Source organism: Kickxella alabastrina (genome assembly GCF_025024165.1).
Source record: "Kickxella alabastrina strain RSA 675 chromosome Unknown BX661scaffold_30, whole genome shotgun sequence".
Taxonomy (NCBI): Eukaryota; Fungi; Kickxellomycota; class Kickxellomycetes; order Kickxellales; family Kickxellaceae; genus Kickxella; species Kickxella alabastrina.
Window position 1 is genome coordinate 166,743 of NW_026251501.1, and position 18,525 is coordinate 185,267.

Here is an 18,525-nt window from a genome sequence, read left to right on the forward strand (position 1 = left end):
CATACGATTGCACACAACGCTCCAAAAACGTAATAAAACAATTATCATTCAAAAAAAGAGAAAAATAAAAAGTAAAAAAATCAAGTCTTTTCAAACATTGCCACCAAGTTCCTTACAGATTTACCGGCCTGCCAGCGCACTCGCGCTGTCCGAACTCAAAGCCAACGCGTTGGTGGATTTATTGTTGTTCAGCATCCCCAACATCCAACCTTCCCAGCAGCTTCCTCAGAAATATTTCTCTTGTTCTCAACATTGGCGAGCTCTGCTTTTTCTTCAGCCGCATACGGACCTCAGCCAGTGGGTCAACGGCGGTGGCACCACCACGGGCGTGTCACTGTGCATGCGGTTCATGGTGGCAGCTTTGGTGTTACAATAGGATTGCTCATCTGCGGAATTACAACAGCGACGGCAGCATCAGAAATCAGAGATGAGACAGAGGGAGGAAATGACTCGTCGGATGAAATGGGCCCGGCAGTGGGCTGGGAGACCGAAACGACAATTGCGGCTCGGTGGGCGGCTTCTCTACTGGTTTCGGCTCTCCCGGGACCGCAACAGTTGCAGGCATATCCCGAGCCAGTGGTGCTGGCGGTTGAACGGTTGACTGAATGAATGTACGCGGGGGCTTGGCTGGCGGTGACGCGGGTGTAGTCGCGGATGCGGCGCATGGGCGATGCCTGAAGGAATATTAGACATGCTTTCAATGGTGGATAGCGAAGCAATGACTGGCACCACTGACTCTGGATTGTTGGTAAAGCGGGCGCAGCCACCTTCGTTGCAGGAGTTTCATCCGGCAATGCTGCCTGTACCATGGTAGAAATAGTTGGTTTTGAGGTCTCGACAATGGGTTCGATCTTTTTAAACACGGGCTTTGGAGACGCAGCGATCGGCTTTGGAGACGCAGCCACAGGCTTCGGAACTCTACAATGAGCGTATTGGTTTCAAAGACGGTTGAAACTGGCGGTGAGATCTTGTTCCGAGACGTTTTCCAAATGTGGATTTTGCCACCGACAGCACGTTGCGGAACAGCCCACCCCCGACCCTCGTCACAGCACCGCCACTGCCATTTCCATTCGCCGAAGAAACTTGCTCGGACCTCAAAAGCTCATCATTAGCGCGAGCAATAATCCGCTCCAAATCCTCACCTTCTTCCTCCAACTCAAACTCCTCTTCTTCCTCCTTTTCTGCGCAACAATCGCATTCTCCCGCCACTTCTCCTGCTCAAAAAGCAGCTCGCGATTGTACATGTCCATCTTCTTCAAAAGCGACTCGATCTCTTCTTCACTCAACACGCGCATGTTATCCTCGACGTCCTCCTTCAGAATCTCAGGCACTGGGAGCCCGACCCGAAAATGTACTGCGAACGGCGGTTATTCTGCGCAATGAGCTTTTTGCGATTGCGCTCCTCAGCACGCTGCAATACCTGGTCAATATCGGCAGCGACAGCGGGAACCTTTGATACGCGACGAGGTGCGGGTGGCGCAGTAGACCAAGGATCGTTGCTGGAATCCATGGCCGATCTGCCCGTGTACCCGCTCTGCGAGTTGAAGTCGTCCATTTTGCGCATCAGACTGTCCATCATGTCGGGGGTCACATCGTCCCATGTGTTCTTCGCGGCCTCCCCCATACTCTTTTCATCAACCGCATAATAGTTGTCTGAGCTCTGGTACACGGAGCTGCGCTGTGCAGCATACCGCGCCTTGGCATTGAACAAAATCGGGTCGTCCAGATCCATGCCGTAGTCTGCGTCATCCTCCAGCTTGTCCATTGTCATCTTGTAGGTGGACTGAACGCGCATGTTGTTGGCAAATGAATCCGCCGACGACTTGTCGCCTGCGGCCTTGCCTCTGCCCTGGTAAGTCTCGAGAATTGTGGACAGGCGTAGATGGGATGAGTCGCTGCCGACATCCGGGTTACCCATGGGTCGTCCGGCCTGGAGCCCTGTTGCTCCACCGGCGCCGCTGCCCATGGGCGACCTGTTGTCCATCGACAGCGGCGAAATCATACTGGCCATCTGCACCTCCATAGACGCATGCGCAACTCCTGTCTTTGTCGGCGGTGGTGCGGTAATGGAGAGCATACAAACCCAGGCAAGCCCGGCTTCTCTGCAGTCCACTCACCGGCAATTGAGCCTATGGATGCCTTGCGCGACAAGCTCTTGGATGTGCCCCTCCTGCTGATTCCCCCAATAATTGGTGATGCCAGAGTGTCTTCCGTGCCGTCGCTGCCATTATACTCGCCGCGCTGGGCCCGCCGGCTGGACGCGTTACTGATGACGCTTGGGTTGCGCTTCAGCACTGAGGTCCGCCGCGCTGACCCGAAAACTGCACCCTGGATAAAATCCGCAGAAATGCTTTCACGCCCGTCTGGTGCACGCACGCTCATGCGCATGCGGCGCACGGAACCCGACAGCAGCTCGCCAGATGCCGTATCATCAGCATAAATTGCATCCTCAGTAGAGACAGAATCCACGATAGGGTCCACATTCACAGGTTGGGCGACTATCGAGCTACTGTCTGTTTGGGGGTCGTAGATGCCGAGCGCATTGGTGCGCTGAGACGCAGAGCCAGGCTTGGATGCGGTTTCCAGAGACGACAATCCAGTGGTAGATATGGACGAGTTAAACCGCGAGGAAAAAGCCATCATGCCCCGAGGCACTGGGCTCGCCGTTCTAGAGTTCCCCGGCGAAGCTGACAAAGACGCGCTGGTCGCCATTCCCTGTCTCCCGGGACGGCCGCGACGCATAGGCACGATCGCGCCCGATTCTGCATCAGAAAACCCATCACCCCCCGCGCCATTCAGGCTGCTGCTGCCGTTGCCATTCGGATACTTGCTGCTTGTGGCCGCATAGCGACGCGGCTGGGGCACCGGCTTTATTGCGCTGACATGACCCAGCCCAGCAGCCCGTACCAGCGGGACTTCTGAGGGCGAGGTTGGCGGCGATGCGTACTTGTTCTCCAGCAAACATGTCTCGCCACGCAGCCCACACACATATGTGGACAGCGTGTAAATGGTCGGTCTTTCGCGCGGCTCTTCCCTCAGGGTCATCTGGATGACATGCAGCAACTTCTTCGAATACGTCGGCGTAGAGGGAATCGAATACTCGGCGTTGAGAATGGCCAAGGGGGAGGCGTTGTCAAAGGGGGTCTTGAAATAGCACAGCTTGTACAAGAGCACCCCGAGCGCCCAGATATCGGCCTTCTCATTGATGCCGCGGCGCAAATACAGGTCGATCATTTCGGGCGCCCGGTACTCCAGCGTCGTCATGCGTGGATGTCTTCCTCAAACTGGACAATCTGCTCACGCGGTATCCGTGCATCAGGGCTGATCATATTGCTTGTGGCCGAGCCAAAGTCGCACAGCTTGTAATTGCCACTGCTGGTGACGAGAATGTTTTCCACTTTGAGGTCGCGGTGCAGCAAGGGCGGCTGCTGGTAGTGCATGTGGGCGACGCCCTTGCACGCGTCGCTGAATATGTGCAGGATTGTGGCTTCGTCCAAGAACATCGATATCCGCGTGTTCATCAGCGCCAGCACATCACCCGAGCAGTGCTCCATCAGTATGTACGCGCTGCTGTCGCTGATCTCGGCTGCCTCCAGTGCGACAATTTGTGGGTGACCGCTCAGCTGCGTCTACAAAACCCCCAGAAAGTACAAACATAATTTAAAGAGAGGTAAAATTTAGCATCATTACTCAGTGATATTTAAGAAAAGGGTGCTCTTCTCAGAACACCTGCACACACAACACCCCCTGTGGCAATGATATATAGGAGACCTACTAGTGCATATGTGCATTTGCATGTGCTTTTTCATTTGCCTGCGCATGTGTGATACTTACCATGACATTGATCTCCCGCTGTATGCGCTGCCTATGCTCGGGGTCGTCGCTCCTGCTGGCGAATGGAATGTGTTTGAGAACGTGCACGCTGCCGTCACTAATCAGCGTAACGAGATAGATGTTCGCATTGCCACCAGCTGATAGGAACCGCTGCACCACACAAGACTGGCTTCCAACCTGCAGAATGGTGCCCTGCAAAAACTGGCCCGAGGCACCCCCAGAGTTGTGGCTCTGCAGCTCGACACTGCCAGAGGAATAGTCGAATTCGCTTGACATTGCTGAAATGCCCTTAATAGTATTGTTGCTTGCAGCTAAAGAAAATAAAGAGAGAAAGAAAGGTAGGAAGGGTAGTAACGCGGAATAGTGAAAATACAAAGGGTAGAACAAGAGGTATTGCAAATGACCAGCAGCTGATTGCAAAAATAAAATAAAATAAGTGTAAAAAATAATAAGTAACAGAAAACTACACAAAGTGTAAAAGGAGAGAGCAAACAACGGCAGCTGGATGGTCTTTACATTTTTTTGTCGTGGTTCCTCTTTTTTTCAGAATGACCTCGTTTTTCTGAACAGACCGTCCCTTTCAATGTTGATATGTGCAGTATAATAATTTTATTCACCTTTTCTTGCTTCAATGCTACATGTTTTTTGTACATGTTTGAATGCGCATGCTGGCCATCTGTCGATCTGCGCACCATTTGCGATGTGTGGTTTCCCGTGCCGATCTGTCCTGTTGGTTCACCAAAAATAATCAAATCGCTTAATTTCCACCAAATTGATTTTATTACCACTTTGCTGGGCTTTATTCGACCGTTTACAGCCCTCTTTTTAATCCCCTTCTACTGTCTCCACGTGCTTTATGTCTAGTGCGTTCCGGTACTTTTCAAAAGGCAGTCACAAAAATACAATTGCAAGAAGGATGTTAGCGTGACCTGATAAAAGATGACTCCTTTATCGCAACAATATTCAAATATCATCCAGCTAAATACCTAATTGTATTTATTGATTGAAAAATAAAAGTAATTATTACAACTCACTCAAAATATATACTGCTAATCCCTAGTTTGTATTTTTTAAGCAAAACTCCCAACAAATAGAAAACGTACCTGTTGACATTGTGGTACTGCTGCTATAAAAAATGATTACAAGCAATTGCCGAGTTTTTACTGTCCGTGCCTTTAAACCAATATACAACCTCCCTCCCCTCATCCGCTTCGAATGACGATAGGTGTACAAGTTTACTAGACAAGGCGCGCCACTTTACAAATGAAGAATACCACCACCAAATTGCTAGCAGCCCAATAGGCTGCACAAAACCTTTAAATTATATACAGCTATCATATAGGTTTCATTCACACCAATTTGCCGTTAAAATATTTTTATTTATACAATCAAGTCAAAACTAAATTGTAAAAAAGGGGGATAAATGCTTGAGTGAAATTCCATATTGTGACGCCCAGCGTGTTACTTTTCAACTTTTACTCCCACCTATCTCACATGATATGGCAAAATTAAATGTACCAATGTTTTTTGAAATCCCAAAAATTCAGGTTTTTTCTGTTTGAATTGACTATATGGCTACAGCCATTTATCAAACAAGTCGATTAATAATATAACTTCTTTTTTAAATAAAAATAACTGTCAATGGACAATAAATTAAAAGAACGTTGATGCCTTTTGTATCATGAGTACTAATTGTGGCAGCAAATGTTTATAACAGCTATTCGGAAAATAAGACAAATAAAATAAATAAGCCAATGAACCATTCATGAATGAATGATTCATGTCCAAAGAATAAATTCGTGGCGTTGCAACAATAAATATATAGGCTGACAAACTTTATTGCAACATGTGATACTTAGTTAAAAAATAAAATAAAATAAAAATTTGTGCTCAACAATTGCTAATTCAAAAAACAATCACATCAGCAAATTAACTGACTGTTGAATACACGCAATACAGCATATTTTTTCTTACTTTGCATTTGTCCGACAAAATTTTATTCAAGCTATTGATGGCGCAAATTTAAAAATACAATTGCTAATTGCAAGCACTTATTTATGCATGGCAAAAATAATAATTTTATTTCCCTAAAATTCACACGGCTGTATTTTACGTTACGTGTGCACCAATAAATAATTACATTATCAAGTACTGGAATAAGTTTTTTATTTAGTAATTGGTCAATTAAAAGCCTCAATTTTATCCTTATCATTATTTTTTCTTTTATCAGCATTGTACGTAAAGCCATTACTTTTTGTAAATGCCTAATATGTGTGGTATTGCAATTTTTACGTCCTTTTGAATGTGTTTGTTGCTGCTGCCACATTTAAAATTTGTGTACTAAGTAGGTACAGCCTGACACAATAATGCATCCAATAAAATTGCAACAGCTGTATGAGCAAAAACTTATTCTGTTTATATTTATTTTGGTTGACATTATTAGACCCAACCCAAACAATATACGCAACTCTTGCAGTAATTAAAATAAATAAACATTTGTCTGTCGATAGCATGCGCTGGTCAAACAACCCACATAGTAAAGCGCTATTGTTGCTATTTTTGCTGCTATGTTTTAGGGAGGGGCCAGGGAATTGAGAATAGTCGAGAATATGTATTATTTTGAAAAGTTGCTATTGTGCTGATGTTTACTTGATATAAAAAAGAATGATTTTAAAAAAAATATGCTCCGTTTTTACCGTTCCGCTTTGCTCCGCTGCATTTCGTTATGCTCCGTTCTGTATTTTCTTTTGCAGAAACAATTAGCGGGAAATACTGATATGTAGACTATAGTACATAGATGCACGCGCATCTGCACGTTTTATGATTGAATAAGCAAGGAAAACCCTTTCTATAAAAATAAATCCAAGCGCGTATCTCCGATTGCGCAAGAGTTGTCTGAAAAACGTTTGTGCCAAAATAATGACAATACAGAAAAATAAATTGGAAGCCAAAAAATATACATGCAACTATTACATATCATTGTTCAGTAGTATTGTCTAAAAATAGAACCCGGTTGGCTTACAATACTACAATGTAGAAAAGTGTGAGGTTGCAAATTGGAAATTGCGAATTGCAGTAGACGGATTAATTAAAACATTGTAAAATTGGATTTCCCGCATACTTTTTTTGGTTTGATTTCGGGATGAAGCAAGACAATACCAAACTTTTGGCTGCAATAGTTCTTTCATGACTATCCCCCAAATCAAAATGCCGACAGCAATATGCTAAAGAAAAAAGTGAGGATTTTCTGCCAATTATCGAGGAATATTTTTTGGCAGCCTAAAAAAGAATGGGGGAGATGGAAAAAAATAGTTACAAAACGGTACCAAAAAAATAAGCAGTAAATTGCCGAGAATCAATGGAAAAGAATATTCATACAAACGCGGTGAAACAATATTCTATGGAAAAATCCCATGCTATGACTATTATATCCCCCCTCCCCCCACACGCACAAAATTCTCGATAGACAAATTCTAGATCCACCCTTTTTTGTTCTCCGAAATATTCCCGCTGCTGTGTTTTATGGTTTCCTTGCATTGCCGCTGCCGGTTTTATTGGCTTAAATCTCCAAGTGTTCAATAGCAATTGGTGTCGTAGTAAAGTAAAAAAGGAATTGTCTGCATTACATATATTGTCAAGGGCCGACATATGTAAACAGCAAAAAGCCATGCCTCTTAGTCTCCGCTTTTCCAACACCAAACAAAATTGGTGCAGCAGGGGTGCGTGCGTAGGTACTAATAAATGCAAGTCGAACCGAGTTGCAATATTAACATGCATAATAAATGTACATTTTATTATTTGAAAATTTTGTTAAAGAATTCAAATGACCATAAGCGTGGGTGTGTGCATACATGCATGGCTTACGTGAAGTGAGTAAATAAAAATCTTTAAGCGCAAATGCTGATGACAACATAACTTTTTGTATTCTCTAACAGCCAATGTGGGAAATCATTTTATCTGCTTCCAGAAACAGCAAGGAATGTTGTTGCTGTTAATCGTTTTTTGGGTTGTCATTTGACAAACAATGAAACGCAAAAAATCATTTTTGCTTGTTTGTGGATATCTCTTGCTTTGGAATTGCAATGGGCTTTTTATCGCTGATTTCTGCGGCCACCGCAATTTTTTGACAAAAGCATATTCAAGAATAATAATCTAGAAAGAATAATGACCAAACCTTGCGTTTTATTTGCTTTCACATTTGATATTTAATGATGTCCACACAATAATCAAGTGCTTCTGCAACAAAAAAATGTAAACGCCGATTTCAAGCCGGTAATTTTTTTCCTTTGGCATGACAAAGCTTGTCCTGTTTTTTTGCTTGGTCTATTTTATTCATTGCATTTGCCATCAAAAGAATCAGGAAGCGCCATTAAATGAAGTGATGCTAAAACTGCCACCACAATGATACTAAGAACAAAGGACCATTATAATGCAAAGGGGCAATAAGAATAATAGTTTCCTCTGAACGGAACGGAACGGCGCATGTGAGCACACGGCCGGAATCTCCTTGTTGCATAATGTTGCATTTTTCCGATAAAGGAAGCAAAAGCACTAAGACATGGCAGCTAATAGAAAAAGTGGCACACGAGGAGGGGCGAGTATGAGAGAAGGGCCGGCATGCCTACTTTTACCAACCCCCCTCCACTTGGTCATCAATATTCTACAAGGTGTGCGTGATATTTATTTTGTGAGCAACTGACGGACGGCAGTCATTAATTCATTCTCAGTGGGCTCATTTTCCTGGTCAAATGCGCACCCTCCCTCCCTATCTCCCCTCTTTTTTTGCTTGCTTGCTACGGCCAATAGATAATTATTATTCTTCGGAAAACAAGCCGACTAAAGCCCCTCTTTTTTCTTTACTCCGCTTGTATAATCCTGGGCACTGCTTCCCTCACTTACTCTCTCTCCCACACACACATACACACGGGCGCGCACACTCAAGAATCCCCACTTTTTTCGGCGCTTGACATTTCAACCCCCCCCCCTTCCCTCCCCTCCTCTTCGGAAAATAAAAACCGCATTGACTATTCGTTATGTTGGAGTTTAAAAATAAAAATAGCGGAAAGCCCGCTGCAGGCGGCCCGGAATAGCGCCGGGAGGAGTAAAGGGGGGGGGGTAGTCAAGCAGAGGGCACAAAGCCAACCCATTTTGCCCCTTTCTCAGCCAAGCGCAATTCGAATATCTATAGAATTATTTTTTGGAGAAACTGAAAGCCATACCAATTAAAACAATAAAAGGGCCCTCTGGCGGCGGCTTTTTTGCACCAAGAATCCCACAGATCATTTCTCTTAGCTATTTAGCAACCCACCACCAAAACAAAATATTACTCACGCAACCCAATTAGTTTGCTTCACCTTGCACCTATTGTATTATTCCTTTTTTAGTCGACAAAGCCTAATTTCGTCTTTGGCAATCCGACATCTCTTTTTTTTGTTATTTGTCCAGGCTCAGCTCAGCTCAGCTCAGCCCACCCGTACACGACCTTCAAGTATCGGCACCATTGCATCTCGTGCAATTGGCCGGAAAATACTTTTTTGTTTTTATTCTACTTTTTTGTTGTTGCTTGCAGTTGCACTCAATCACTCAAGTCGGCTATTATTATTTTTTACGACCAAATCAATACTATTATCTTATTATTAGCATTTTATTTGTGCTCACACACGCTAGCTCATTATTCTGCATCACAAATCATCAGGCCCCTTTTGGTATACGGCAGCTCACCCAATAAAAACAATAACACGAGCCATCTCGCTTAGATCATTGCGCAGGTCATTTTCTTTACTCATTTTGCCACCCCAACACGCAGTATCATATTTTTTCATACTCATTCATTTTTTAGTTGGGGCGAGTTTTAACCAAGCCATCATAGTGCTTTCAGCTCACAGCTCATAGAACATCTTGTCATCCATCCGGTTACTGCCAGTTTCCTAGATTCCCATTGGGCCGAGTACGTCGAGGACCTTTCACTTTTTTTATTTAAAAACATCAATCTTTTTTTCGCTCAACACCCATTCTCGCTGGCATTACTTCGGCATTCTTCACCTTTTCTTTTTTAATTCCCCCAACAATTCCACTGTTTTTCAGTGCTTCTTTTTCTGCGCCAAAGACCCAAGACAGTTAGACTCACCTTTGGCTTGTTTAGGCAGTTGGCAACATCATTCGTTTGCCATCATCACAACACTAAATCAGCCATTTTTTTCGCGGTGTATTTTTTTATCTGACGTATACCTTTTTTTCCTTTGGGGAGGTGCAAACATACATAATCACACCCTCTCATTATTTTCGTATTGTTTTCCCGCTCTACATAATACGGGGGGCATTTTCTATTTTTCTATATAGCTGCAAAGTTAGCACAGCGTAGCATATTTTACGCAGTACATCGCTTTATATTCTCTCTATTTCTCTACGCTTTCTCCAAAATTTCTTTAAAAGGGACCAAGCCACCCCTTTGTTTTATACTTTCCTTCTCTTCTTTCCTTTTCTTCAAGTGTCTGCTTGTGGTTGTTGACAGCCATTTTGCTCTGCCTATAGTTTATTTTTCTATTTTTCTATTTCTCTTTTTTATTCGTTTCTTCCAGAACTACTTGGACATTTACTTGTCGAGTATTTCAAGTCACCCAGCGAGTCCTTCTATCGCACGTCCACTTATTCTTCTACTCCCTGTTTCCCCGCCCACGTCGAATAGCCAAATGAACGTTTACTTCCAGGAATCCCGCAATTGCATCAAGGAGTTGTTGGTACCTGATAACACGCAGCTTACTCTGCCCGCCACAGCCGCGCATCATCCACATCCACAATTGTCGCCCCCGGCTCTCCAACACAGCCAATAATGGTGCACACAACGGAGCCCATTTATTTTTGCTCTCAAATAACTCTGCCCAAGCGTTGTAGCTGCGCGCATGTTACCACAGACTCTTTGTCCTACAGAGTCATTCTCGTCCCTTGTCGCCGACGCATCCCTGTTTTCGGCTAATTACACCATGACGCTCAAAGTCCCAACGTGCTCCTCGTACTCGGTCCAATCAGTGGCTCTCCCACGTGCGGTGCCTGGTAGCACCCGCCGCGACAGCATGTTTGGCGTTGAAGATGATGCTAGTGCAGACACTGAGGTCTTCGAAAGCAAATCTGACGAGTTCAGCGACTCTTACATTGCCAGTCTGCCAAGCTGGGAGGACGGCATTTTTGAGATGGATTCTGAAGTCCCCCAGAAATTCGAGTTGTCGTCGTCGGTGATTTTGCCCAAGATTGATATCAGAAAGTCCGTCCTGTCATATCGCCAGGTCACTCGTCCGGAACCATGGGCGGTTCGCCCGATGAACTACTACAACTTGGACAAGGCTCAAATCAGGGCCATTGACGACGATGACAACGAGTTCTACCTCATTTAAAAAACGAAATGCTATACTCTTTCTGACCCACATGCATTCTACCATTCTGCAAATTCCCAAAAAATGACTTTTACTGTTTTAAGGCTTCCTACACTGCCACTTTTTTACTATACTTTTCATTTTTCGCTGTAAATAGAAAAATCACACCATTTGACATTCACCCCTAAAAAGAATTTACTCAACGAAATTACAAAAAAAACCTATTTTTGAAGCTCAATCAATCATTTGTTTTGTTGTTTACTTTGAAGTACTAAAATCATGTTAATTGTGTATGTATGGTGTGAGGGGGTTTAGCTAATGTCATTTTTTGGGCATATGTCGTCTGCCAAATGATCAGCTGTAAATAAAATAAAAGTTACACGCGTAATTCATTTTTTGCCAATTACATTTTCCAGTGTCAAAAACGTCACAGAAAAAACGAGTATTTTTAATTTAAAGACAACAATTATCACAGAAATCAACAACAAAATGGCACGCACAACATTTATTTTTTTGTTTACAATTTTCATTACTAATTAGTTAAAAAAATACATATAAATTAAATGTCACATTTGCACTGCATGTGCATGTGTAATTTTCAGCATTTTAAAAAAAATTGCACACTGAAATGTTTAGAATTGATTTGTTTTTTAATGATGAATACAAAATTTAAATAAAAATTAATGACATTTGCATCATGTGTTGCTTCTTGGAATGCATTATATATATATTGAATCAACTGCGGAAAAGCGCAAGAAATCAACAATCGAAAAATACAAGTTTTTAATTATATTAAATTTATTCTAAATACAACCGCAATCAGCGTGGAATCGCAGCCCAGCTGTGACCATCGCTCGAATCAAGGCCATCTTTTCTTCAGAAGTAAATGCTGCAGAAAGCGGGCCACTCGCATCCAATGCCAAGACATACAGGGGTTGGCCCATGGGCACATGCGCAGCGCAGCCAGCAATACCCGCTTGGCCCGCTTAATCGATCTCTGCCTGCACTCATACGTCACGTAGATAGCCCACGCCAGCACGGAAGCGCACTCACCATTGCGCGTGGCCTTGCGCAGCGCCCAGCGTGCCGAATTAACGTTGGTCATTTGTTTCAGCTCGGAATACACCGCCATCATGTATAAGTCAGGTGTACGATGCTGGTCAGCGGCAGAGTTGACTTGGCGGTGGACACGGTTGACTATTTTTGTGCGCGCCTCTGAAGCGATAAACATCTCCCAGAACACCGTATTGTGTGGGAACTGGTCCAGGGCCTCTTGGAGGCGATTGCGTAGATCGGCTGCCCGGTGCACCTTAAATGACAATGCGTGGAACAGGTGAATGGTGCATATCTCCATTGTGGCCAGTTCTACGTCACTGCCATCAAGCGCATGGCCATCCGCTCCTTCTACTCGAGGCAATTGCGCAAGTGGAAGCGAGCGGGTAGTGGCAATAAAGTCACTGTACACAGCGTCGGCAGCACTACAGTCGCGCTTAGCTGCATACATCAACCACAAGTCAATCGCAAGCACTGCATGCCTGATTTCGTCCGCCGGGATTCCGCAGCTAGCCCCGCTTTTCACCACAGCAACTGCGGCCTTTGCGCGCAAAATGTCCTCTGGTAACAGACTGCACTGGTCATCATCTTTGGCCAGGCCTGCAAATAAATTGGCCGATGAATCCTGAGCCGTTTGTGGTTCTGCAAGTGACTGGTACTCAGCAGCTGTCGAGCATCCCAGAATCTTCACGCACATGGAAAGGCCGCGCCCGTGCTTGGCCTCCATGAGCGCCCATGATTTGCAAACTACGATAAGCCACGACCTCTCGCTTTCAGGAATCCTAAACTTAGAGGCCAGTGTAGCTGCCCAGATCTTCCGTGCCTCATCCCAGAAACCATATCGAGCGTGCATTTTGGCAAAAGCATTCCATAATGCCAAACTGGCTGGTTCCGGCTGAGAAGCTGCTTTCCCAGCTGTTTTCCGCGCGCAGCCGACACTGAAAACGACCACTCAAGCAATACCACGCCAGCATTTTCTGCATGTGAAGGTCCAATCGCTGCTGAGTTGCTGATTGTTGAAGAAATAATGTGACTGCGTGCTCAAACATATCGCCGTAAAGAGCATTTGTCGGACGCAACCACATACACGCATAGATGTATGGCAGCGATATGTCCACCGTGTCTGCTGTTGTGGGCACCGAAACAAATGGAAACCGCTGGCCATGGGTACTGCTTAGATCAGCTGGAGGGCCGGAATCTGATCTGGAAGACGGCCACATAGCCAGACCTTGCGCCGCGGTAAACACATCGCCCCCACACCCAACACTAGTCCATGGTATGTCGCTTGTAGTAAGGCCAATTTTGGAAAACACAAACGACTGCGGCCCGACAATTCCGAGAAACTGCATAAGCCTGTCGATTAGCGACCGAGCTGCCGCGCCGTCCCACGGAATATCAACCAGAAAGGGCTCCACATCCTCGAATATGGTTACTGAAAACGGATCCAGCTCCGAAATCATCGATTCATCCAGCAATGCTATTGGCACCAAAAGCGGAATACAAGTGCTGCTCTTATTCGAGCATTGCTTGTCGGCCGCACACCAGGCGTCCAGCGAACTGTCACTGCATTGGCCCGCTATGGGAAAACCCCTTGTTCATGTTGCGGGAGCTGCCAAAGCCACATCGCCGCTATGGTAACTGACCCACCCCGTGGCACTGTCTGAGCCGATGCGAGCAACACCACTGTCCCAGAATGACTCAAATGCGCTGAGTCTGTGACTAAATGGTGCTGACCAAAGTCGGCTGGGCGTCAACAAGTACCACTCAACGACTGCTTGGTAAACGGCCACAGCGCGTTCAAAGTAGCCAGCCTCGCGAAACATAAGACAGGCCCCATGGATGAGATCAAAAATCAGCACTGATAATTCTAATCTCCGCGGCACGTCGCCCATCCGGCCGCGTAGCATTCGCACCACACGCTTGATGGCTGCCGCGTAAATCCTTGTCCCTTGGCCACCGAAAAGCGCGATGCCGTGGTCTGGCAGGCTCGAACATAGTGTATAATAATGGCAGGTTCGTTGGACGCCCTGTCAACTGCCCTGTCCCACTCAGCCATGATTTCATCATCGTTCATCAGCTCTTTGCACTGATCCAAGTACCCGAGCACCAATTGCACAGACTGTGGATTACTCCTAGAGCGCGCCGGTACACTTCGATCTTTGTCTCGGCAACCATCCTTTTGGCCTTGTGCCGCGAACTTTCCGAAAAGGATGACAACGCCATGTCCTCCTGCAGCGCGACAAGCGCCAGCCAGGCATCCTCATCGTGGACATTGGCCTTTATTCGCTGCTCACATTCCCGTAGCTTCACCTGCAAGGCGCCATTAGCAAACTCACTAAACTCTAAAGACCGGGGCCGCTGCTCGTCTACCGATGCAGCCGGCTTGGCCATGCCATCCATGCTCCTAAATCGGGCCGCTTAGCGCTGTCGTGCTCACTGTTGCCGTTGCCGTCGTTGTCGTATTTATTGTCGCCAGATGACCGCTTGTCACCAGTCCACCCATTGACAAGGGGCACGAACCCGGCAAGGGCCATTAGAGTCTCGTCACTAGTTCCGCTCTCTGGTTTAACCGTTTCTGTCTCGTACCTTACGCCATTCCAGTCGATATCCATATATCGCTGCGCTTGGCGCTCACCTTTTTTCCAAGCACGATCTCCGGCCCATCCCCGGCCTCTATCCGTAGCCCGCCCTTCATTCCAAGAACTCTGCGCCTCCCCGTCGAGCAAACATGGGCGTCCCAGATCTGGTCAAGCCGTCGAATAGTCGCAAGTTAGCGTCGCTGCGCCGGTCAATGGTGGCAATTCCGTCCGCCAGCAGTCCTGCCAAGCGGAATTGTGCTGTAGCTGCAGTTTCTGTGGCTTGTCCTTGTGGGGTGGCGAGTGCTTCTTTTTTCCTTGTGTTTGTGGCGTGTTAAACCAGCCCGATGTTTCTTGTGTTCGCGGTGCGATGTTGGTGGAAGTATCTGTGATTTGTCTTTTTATGGGCGCTGACGAGTGCGAGCCAGCGCCCGGCGCTGTGGAAAAGGAGGAAAACATTGTGTCGCTGTCATCGCCTGTGTCGCTGTGGTACTTGCTATTAGGTGGCGACATTGTCTGTAAACTTTACAAGTGTTAAAATGCAAACAAAAAAGAAGAATATTAGTAGCTTGTCCGAAAGAGAAATAGGGAGGAAATTATGTTGGTGACATGCATAATTCTACACACTGGCTTTATGGGAAAGCACGGCGGTCTCCAAAATTTGACATGCGCATCGCGACCGCGAGCAACTTTATGTTTGTTTTCTTCTTTTTCCCGTTTAAAACACGTCAATCAATAAAATCCATAAAGTATTTATTACGTATCTAGTCGTGTTTGTGCATAATATGTTTTCAAAGCAGCTTGCGCTTTTTCGGATTGAAATTAATATGAAGTAATCAAAATTTTGGAACGCCACAATCAATAGAGATGATAATGAAACGAAAGCAGCTATAAAAAAGTTAGTTTAAAACTATAACAATAAATATATACAACCAAGGGCTGGCTGTATAGCAAGACAAGAATATGAAAAACTGCTTATAAATAAATGAAAATTAATACAATATATATATTTCCTCATCTCACATACTTCAAATATTTTTTTCCTGTTGGTTCGCAACTGATTATTATAAATATATCTATAAAAAAACCATACAAAAAACACATTTGTTATTTGATAACCCCTCCCTCAAATAAACATACTAAAAATAATAAAAATATCAAACGTAGGTGAAAATCGATCCAGACCCAGCCAAACTAGCCGCAATCTTGTTAATAGAATTAGCCATGGCAGCAGTTCTATAATCAATATTTTTCTCATTCGCAGTCTGCCTAGTCTCATTGCAAGCAACAATCATAGTGTCCTCCAATCCTGAGTACACCAGTTCATGCTCCTCCGCGCCATGGATCATCTGCCTTCTCTCGACCTCCGACAGGGGTCTTCCGGCATTTCCCTCGACCAAATTGAGCAACTGCTCTTTGCTACGCTCATCCCATCTTTTGTTCATCCGGCCAAACCGCAAATGCGACAGGTTTTTGGCCCACTCAAAGTACGACACACACACGCCGCCAGCATTCAGAAGCAAATCAGGCACAACACAATGTTGTTCTTTTGCAGAATGGCATCGGCAGCAGGGGTGACAGGGCCGTTGGCAGCCTCGCCGACGAGCTTGGCCTTGATTCTGTGGGCGTTGCGCAGGCCGATTTGGCGCTCAAGGGCGGCGGGGATAAGCACATCGCAGGGAGCCTCGAGTAGCTCCATCGGGTCATCCAGGATGCGCGCATCGGGGAAACCCGGAACGATCCATGCTCCTTGCGCCACTGCGCCAAATGCTCAATGTTCAATCCATTGGGGTTATGCACTGCCACGTCGTATTCAATAATACCTGTGACACGCGCACCGTTGGCCTCGAAGAACTTGGCTGCCCAGTACCCGACATTGCCAAAGCCCTGGATGATAACCGAGCTATCTTCGACTTTGCCGTGGTGTCCGATTTTCTTCTGCACTTCGGGGAAGGACAAGAACTCGCGTACGCCGTAGTAGACGCCCAGCCGGTAGCCTCCGTGCGGCCGCGCACGCCGCCCATTGACAGTGCCTTTCCGGTGACGCAGGCGGCACCATTGACGTCCTGGGGGTAAAAGTTGCGGTACGTGTCGGCAATCCACCCCATTTCCCTCGGGCCCGTGCCAACATCCGGTGCCGGCACATCGACGCCCGGGCCAATAAAGTTCTTCTGACACAGTTCAAGCGTAAACCTCCTTGTAATGCGCTCCAACTCGGCTTCTGTCCAGTCCTTTGGGTTGATCATAATGCCGCCCTTGCCTCCGCCAAAGGGAACATCAACGACGGCGCATTTGTACGTCATCAGGGCTGACAAGGCTTCAACCTCTTGGAGATCTACCTCGGAGGCAAACCGGATACCACCCTTGCAGGGGAGTCGGTGGCGGGAGTGCTGCGAGCGATATCCCCGGATCATCACGGTTTTCCCATCCTTTTCCATTGGGAAGGTTACGCTGAGCACGCTGTCTGTGGCCTTGATGTGGCGCAGGGTGTCCGGGGATGCGTTGCTGTGCTTGGCGGCTTGGTCAAAGAAGAGCCCGACGGCTTGGAGGAATTTCGGCTCGTGGTCTTCGATTGCCCGGTTGACAGGCTGGGTGGACAGCAAGCGCAATGGAGCTAAAGCTGACCCAGCGAGCAGGCGATTTCCGCTGCGACTATTGTAAAACAAAAGAATATATGGTGGTACTGGCTATTATAAGTGTGCTGTGGTTTGATAAGCATATATATATTTTTTTTTCGTATGTTGGTGCTTACGTGAAGATTCCGTGCAGCTGGCGTGAAGCGATAATTGAGGCCATGGGAAAAATAAAAAGTAAAAGCAAAAAAAATTGAAAGATATTGTAAATAATAAGGAGAGAAAAATGTTTTGTCAAAGAGAAAAGCAAAATAAAATATGAAAAAAACCAAATATGAGAAAAAGAAAAATGTATTGTGTTGGCAAAGTTTACTGTGATTTATGAAGAAAAGTAGCAAGCAGATATTTCTTGCGCACTGCCCTCCTTTTATAGCATATATATATATATGTATTTTTTTGATCATTCGTTTACAAGCAGAGCACAGACCAATTTTTCGTATATGCCACTGCTTCTCTCTCTCAAATGAAATGATAAGGCTGGACACAAGGGAGGGGGGGAGGGGAGGCGTGTGAACCAAATAAAAAAGCAAAAAGAGAATTGAGTTAGCTGACCGGACTTTGAAATCGGTCATTTAAAAATAGCAAGCACAGCTAGCTGTGCGTGAGAAACGAAAAGGAATATAAAACAAAAATATATATAAAAAGGACCAAAACACAACGAACGTCACCCGACATCCAAAAATGTCCGCATAGCCAAAAAAGGCATTTATCAGATGAAGTCCGAATCAACGAATCTATTGATCAGAAGGCTCGTCGGGATCATCAAACGGGGTCTCATGGGGGTGCGAGAAAGTGCGATTGAACTTGAGCAGCTGGTTAATATCCTGTGCCCAGCCCTTCGCCAGATCCACCCTATTGACGCACATCAGCGGGAACGGAGACCTGCGGATAACGACTTTTTCGCCCTGCACGACGCCCCCACAGTCCCTTCCATCGACAAACGCCGTTGCCTGCCCGCGGCTGCCCTTGTGCACCTGCAGTGTAACCACCGACGATGCCGGGAGCATCAGCGGCCTGAAGGACAGCGACCTGGGGCATACCGGCGCCAGCACCATGCTGGCG

The 18,525-nt window shown here is 46.0% G+C and overlaps 5 protein-coding genes across 5 annotated transcripts; 1 reads left to right on the forward strand and 4 right to left on the reverse strand.

Moving 5' to 3' along the window:
* Positions 1 to 3,087: 3,087 nt before the first annotated feature.
* On the reverse strand, positions 3,088 to 4,327 carry BX661DRAFT_156598 (kinase-like domain-containing protein; the record flags this gene model as incomplete). The annotated part of the gene is made up of 3 exons (XM_051533277.1): positions 3,835 to 4,327; positions 3,302 to 3,629; positions 3,088 to 3,278 (listed from the first exon to the last, which is right to left on the reverse strand). Coding segments are annotated over exons 1-3 (795 nt in total), but the record flags the coding sequence as incomplete, so codon positions are not given.
* Positions 4,328 to 10,733: 6,406 nt separating this feature from the next.
* On the forward strand, positions 10,734 to 11,222 carry BX661DRAFT_200723 (uncharacterized protein; the record flags this gene model as incomplete). The annotated part of the gene is made up of 1 exon (XM_051538443.1): positions 10,734 to 11,222. One exon carries the CDS (start codon positions 10,734 to 10,736, stop codon positions 11,220 to 11,222), a length of 489 nt encoding a protein of 162 aa, XP_051389039.1.
* Positions 11,223 to 11,961: 739 nt separating this feature from the next.
* BX661DRAFT_188403 (NRDE-2, necessary for RNA interference-domain-containing protein) lies at positions 11,962 to 15,516 on the reverse strand. Its single transcript, XM_051537419.1, is given in 10 exon segments — positions 11,962 to 12,107; positions 12,128 to 12,202; positions 12,215 to 13,135; positions 13,218 to 13,844; positions 13,902 to 14,173; positions 14,212 to 14,373; positions 14,385 to 14,671; positions 14,692 to 14,927; positions 14,959 to 15,147; positions 15,171 to 15,516. The coding sequence occupies 10 exon segments, from the start codon at positions 15,341 to 15,343 to the stop codon at positions 12,005 to 12,007; spliced, it is 3,045 nt and encodes a 1,014-aa protein (XP_051389040.1). The 5' UTR covers positions 15,344 to 15,516; the 3' UTR covers positions 11,962 to 12,004.
* Positions 15,517 to 15,865: 349 nt separating this feature from the next.
* BX661DRAFT_188404 (uncharacterized protein) lies at positions 15,866 to 17,799 on the reverse strand. Its single transcript, XM_051537420.1, has 5 exons — positions 17,583 to 17,799; positions 16,846 to 17,482; positions 16,562 to 16,792; positions 16,368 to 16,523; positions 15,866 to 16,311 (listed from the first exon to the last, which is right to left on the reverse strand). Exons 1-5 carry the CDS (start codon positions 17,624 to 17,626, stop codon positions 15,988 to 15,990), a joined length of 1,392 nt encoding a protein of 463 aa, XP_051389041.1. The 5' UTR covers positions 17,627 to 17,799; the 3' UTR covers positions 15,866 to 15,987.
* A 398-nt stretch (positions 17,800 to 18,197) lies between these two features.
* BX661DRAFT_200726 (uncharacterized protein) lies at positions 18,198 to 18,518 on the reverse strand (the record flags this gene model as incomplete). The annotated part of the gene is made up of 1 exon (XM_051538444.1): positions 18,198 to 18,518. One exon carries the CDS (start codon positions 18,516 to 18,518, stop codon positions 18,198 to 18,200), a length of 321 nt encoding a protein of 106 aa, XP_051389042.1.
* Between the last annotated feature and the right edge of the window lie 7 nt (positions 18,519 to 18,525).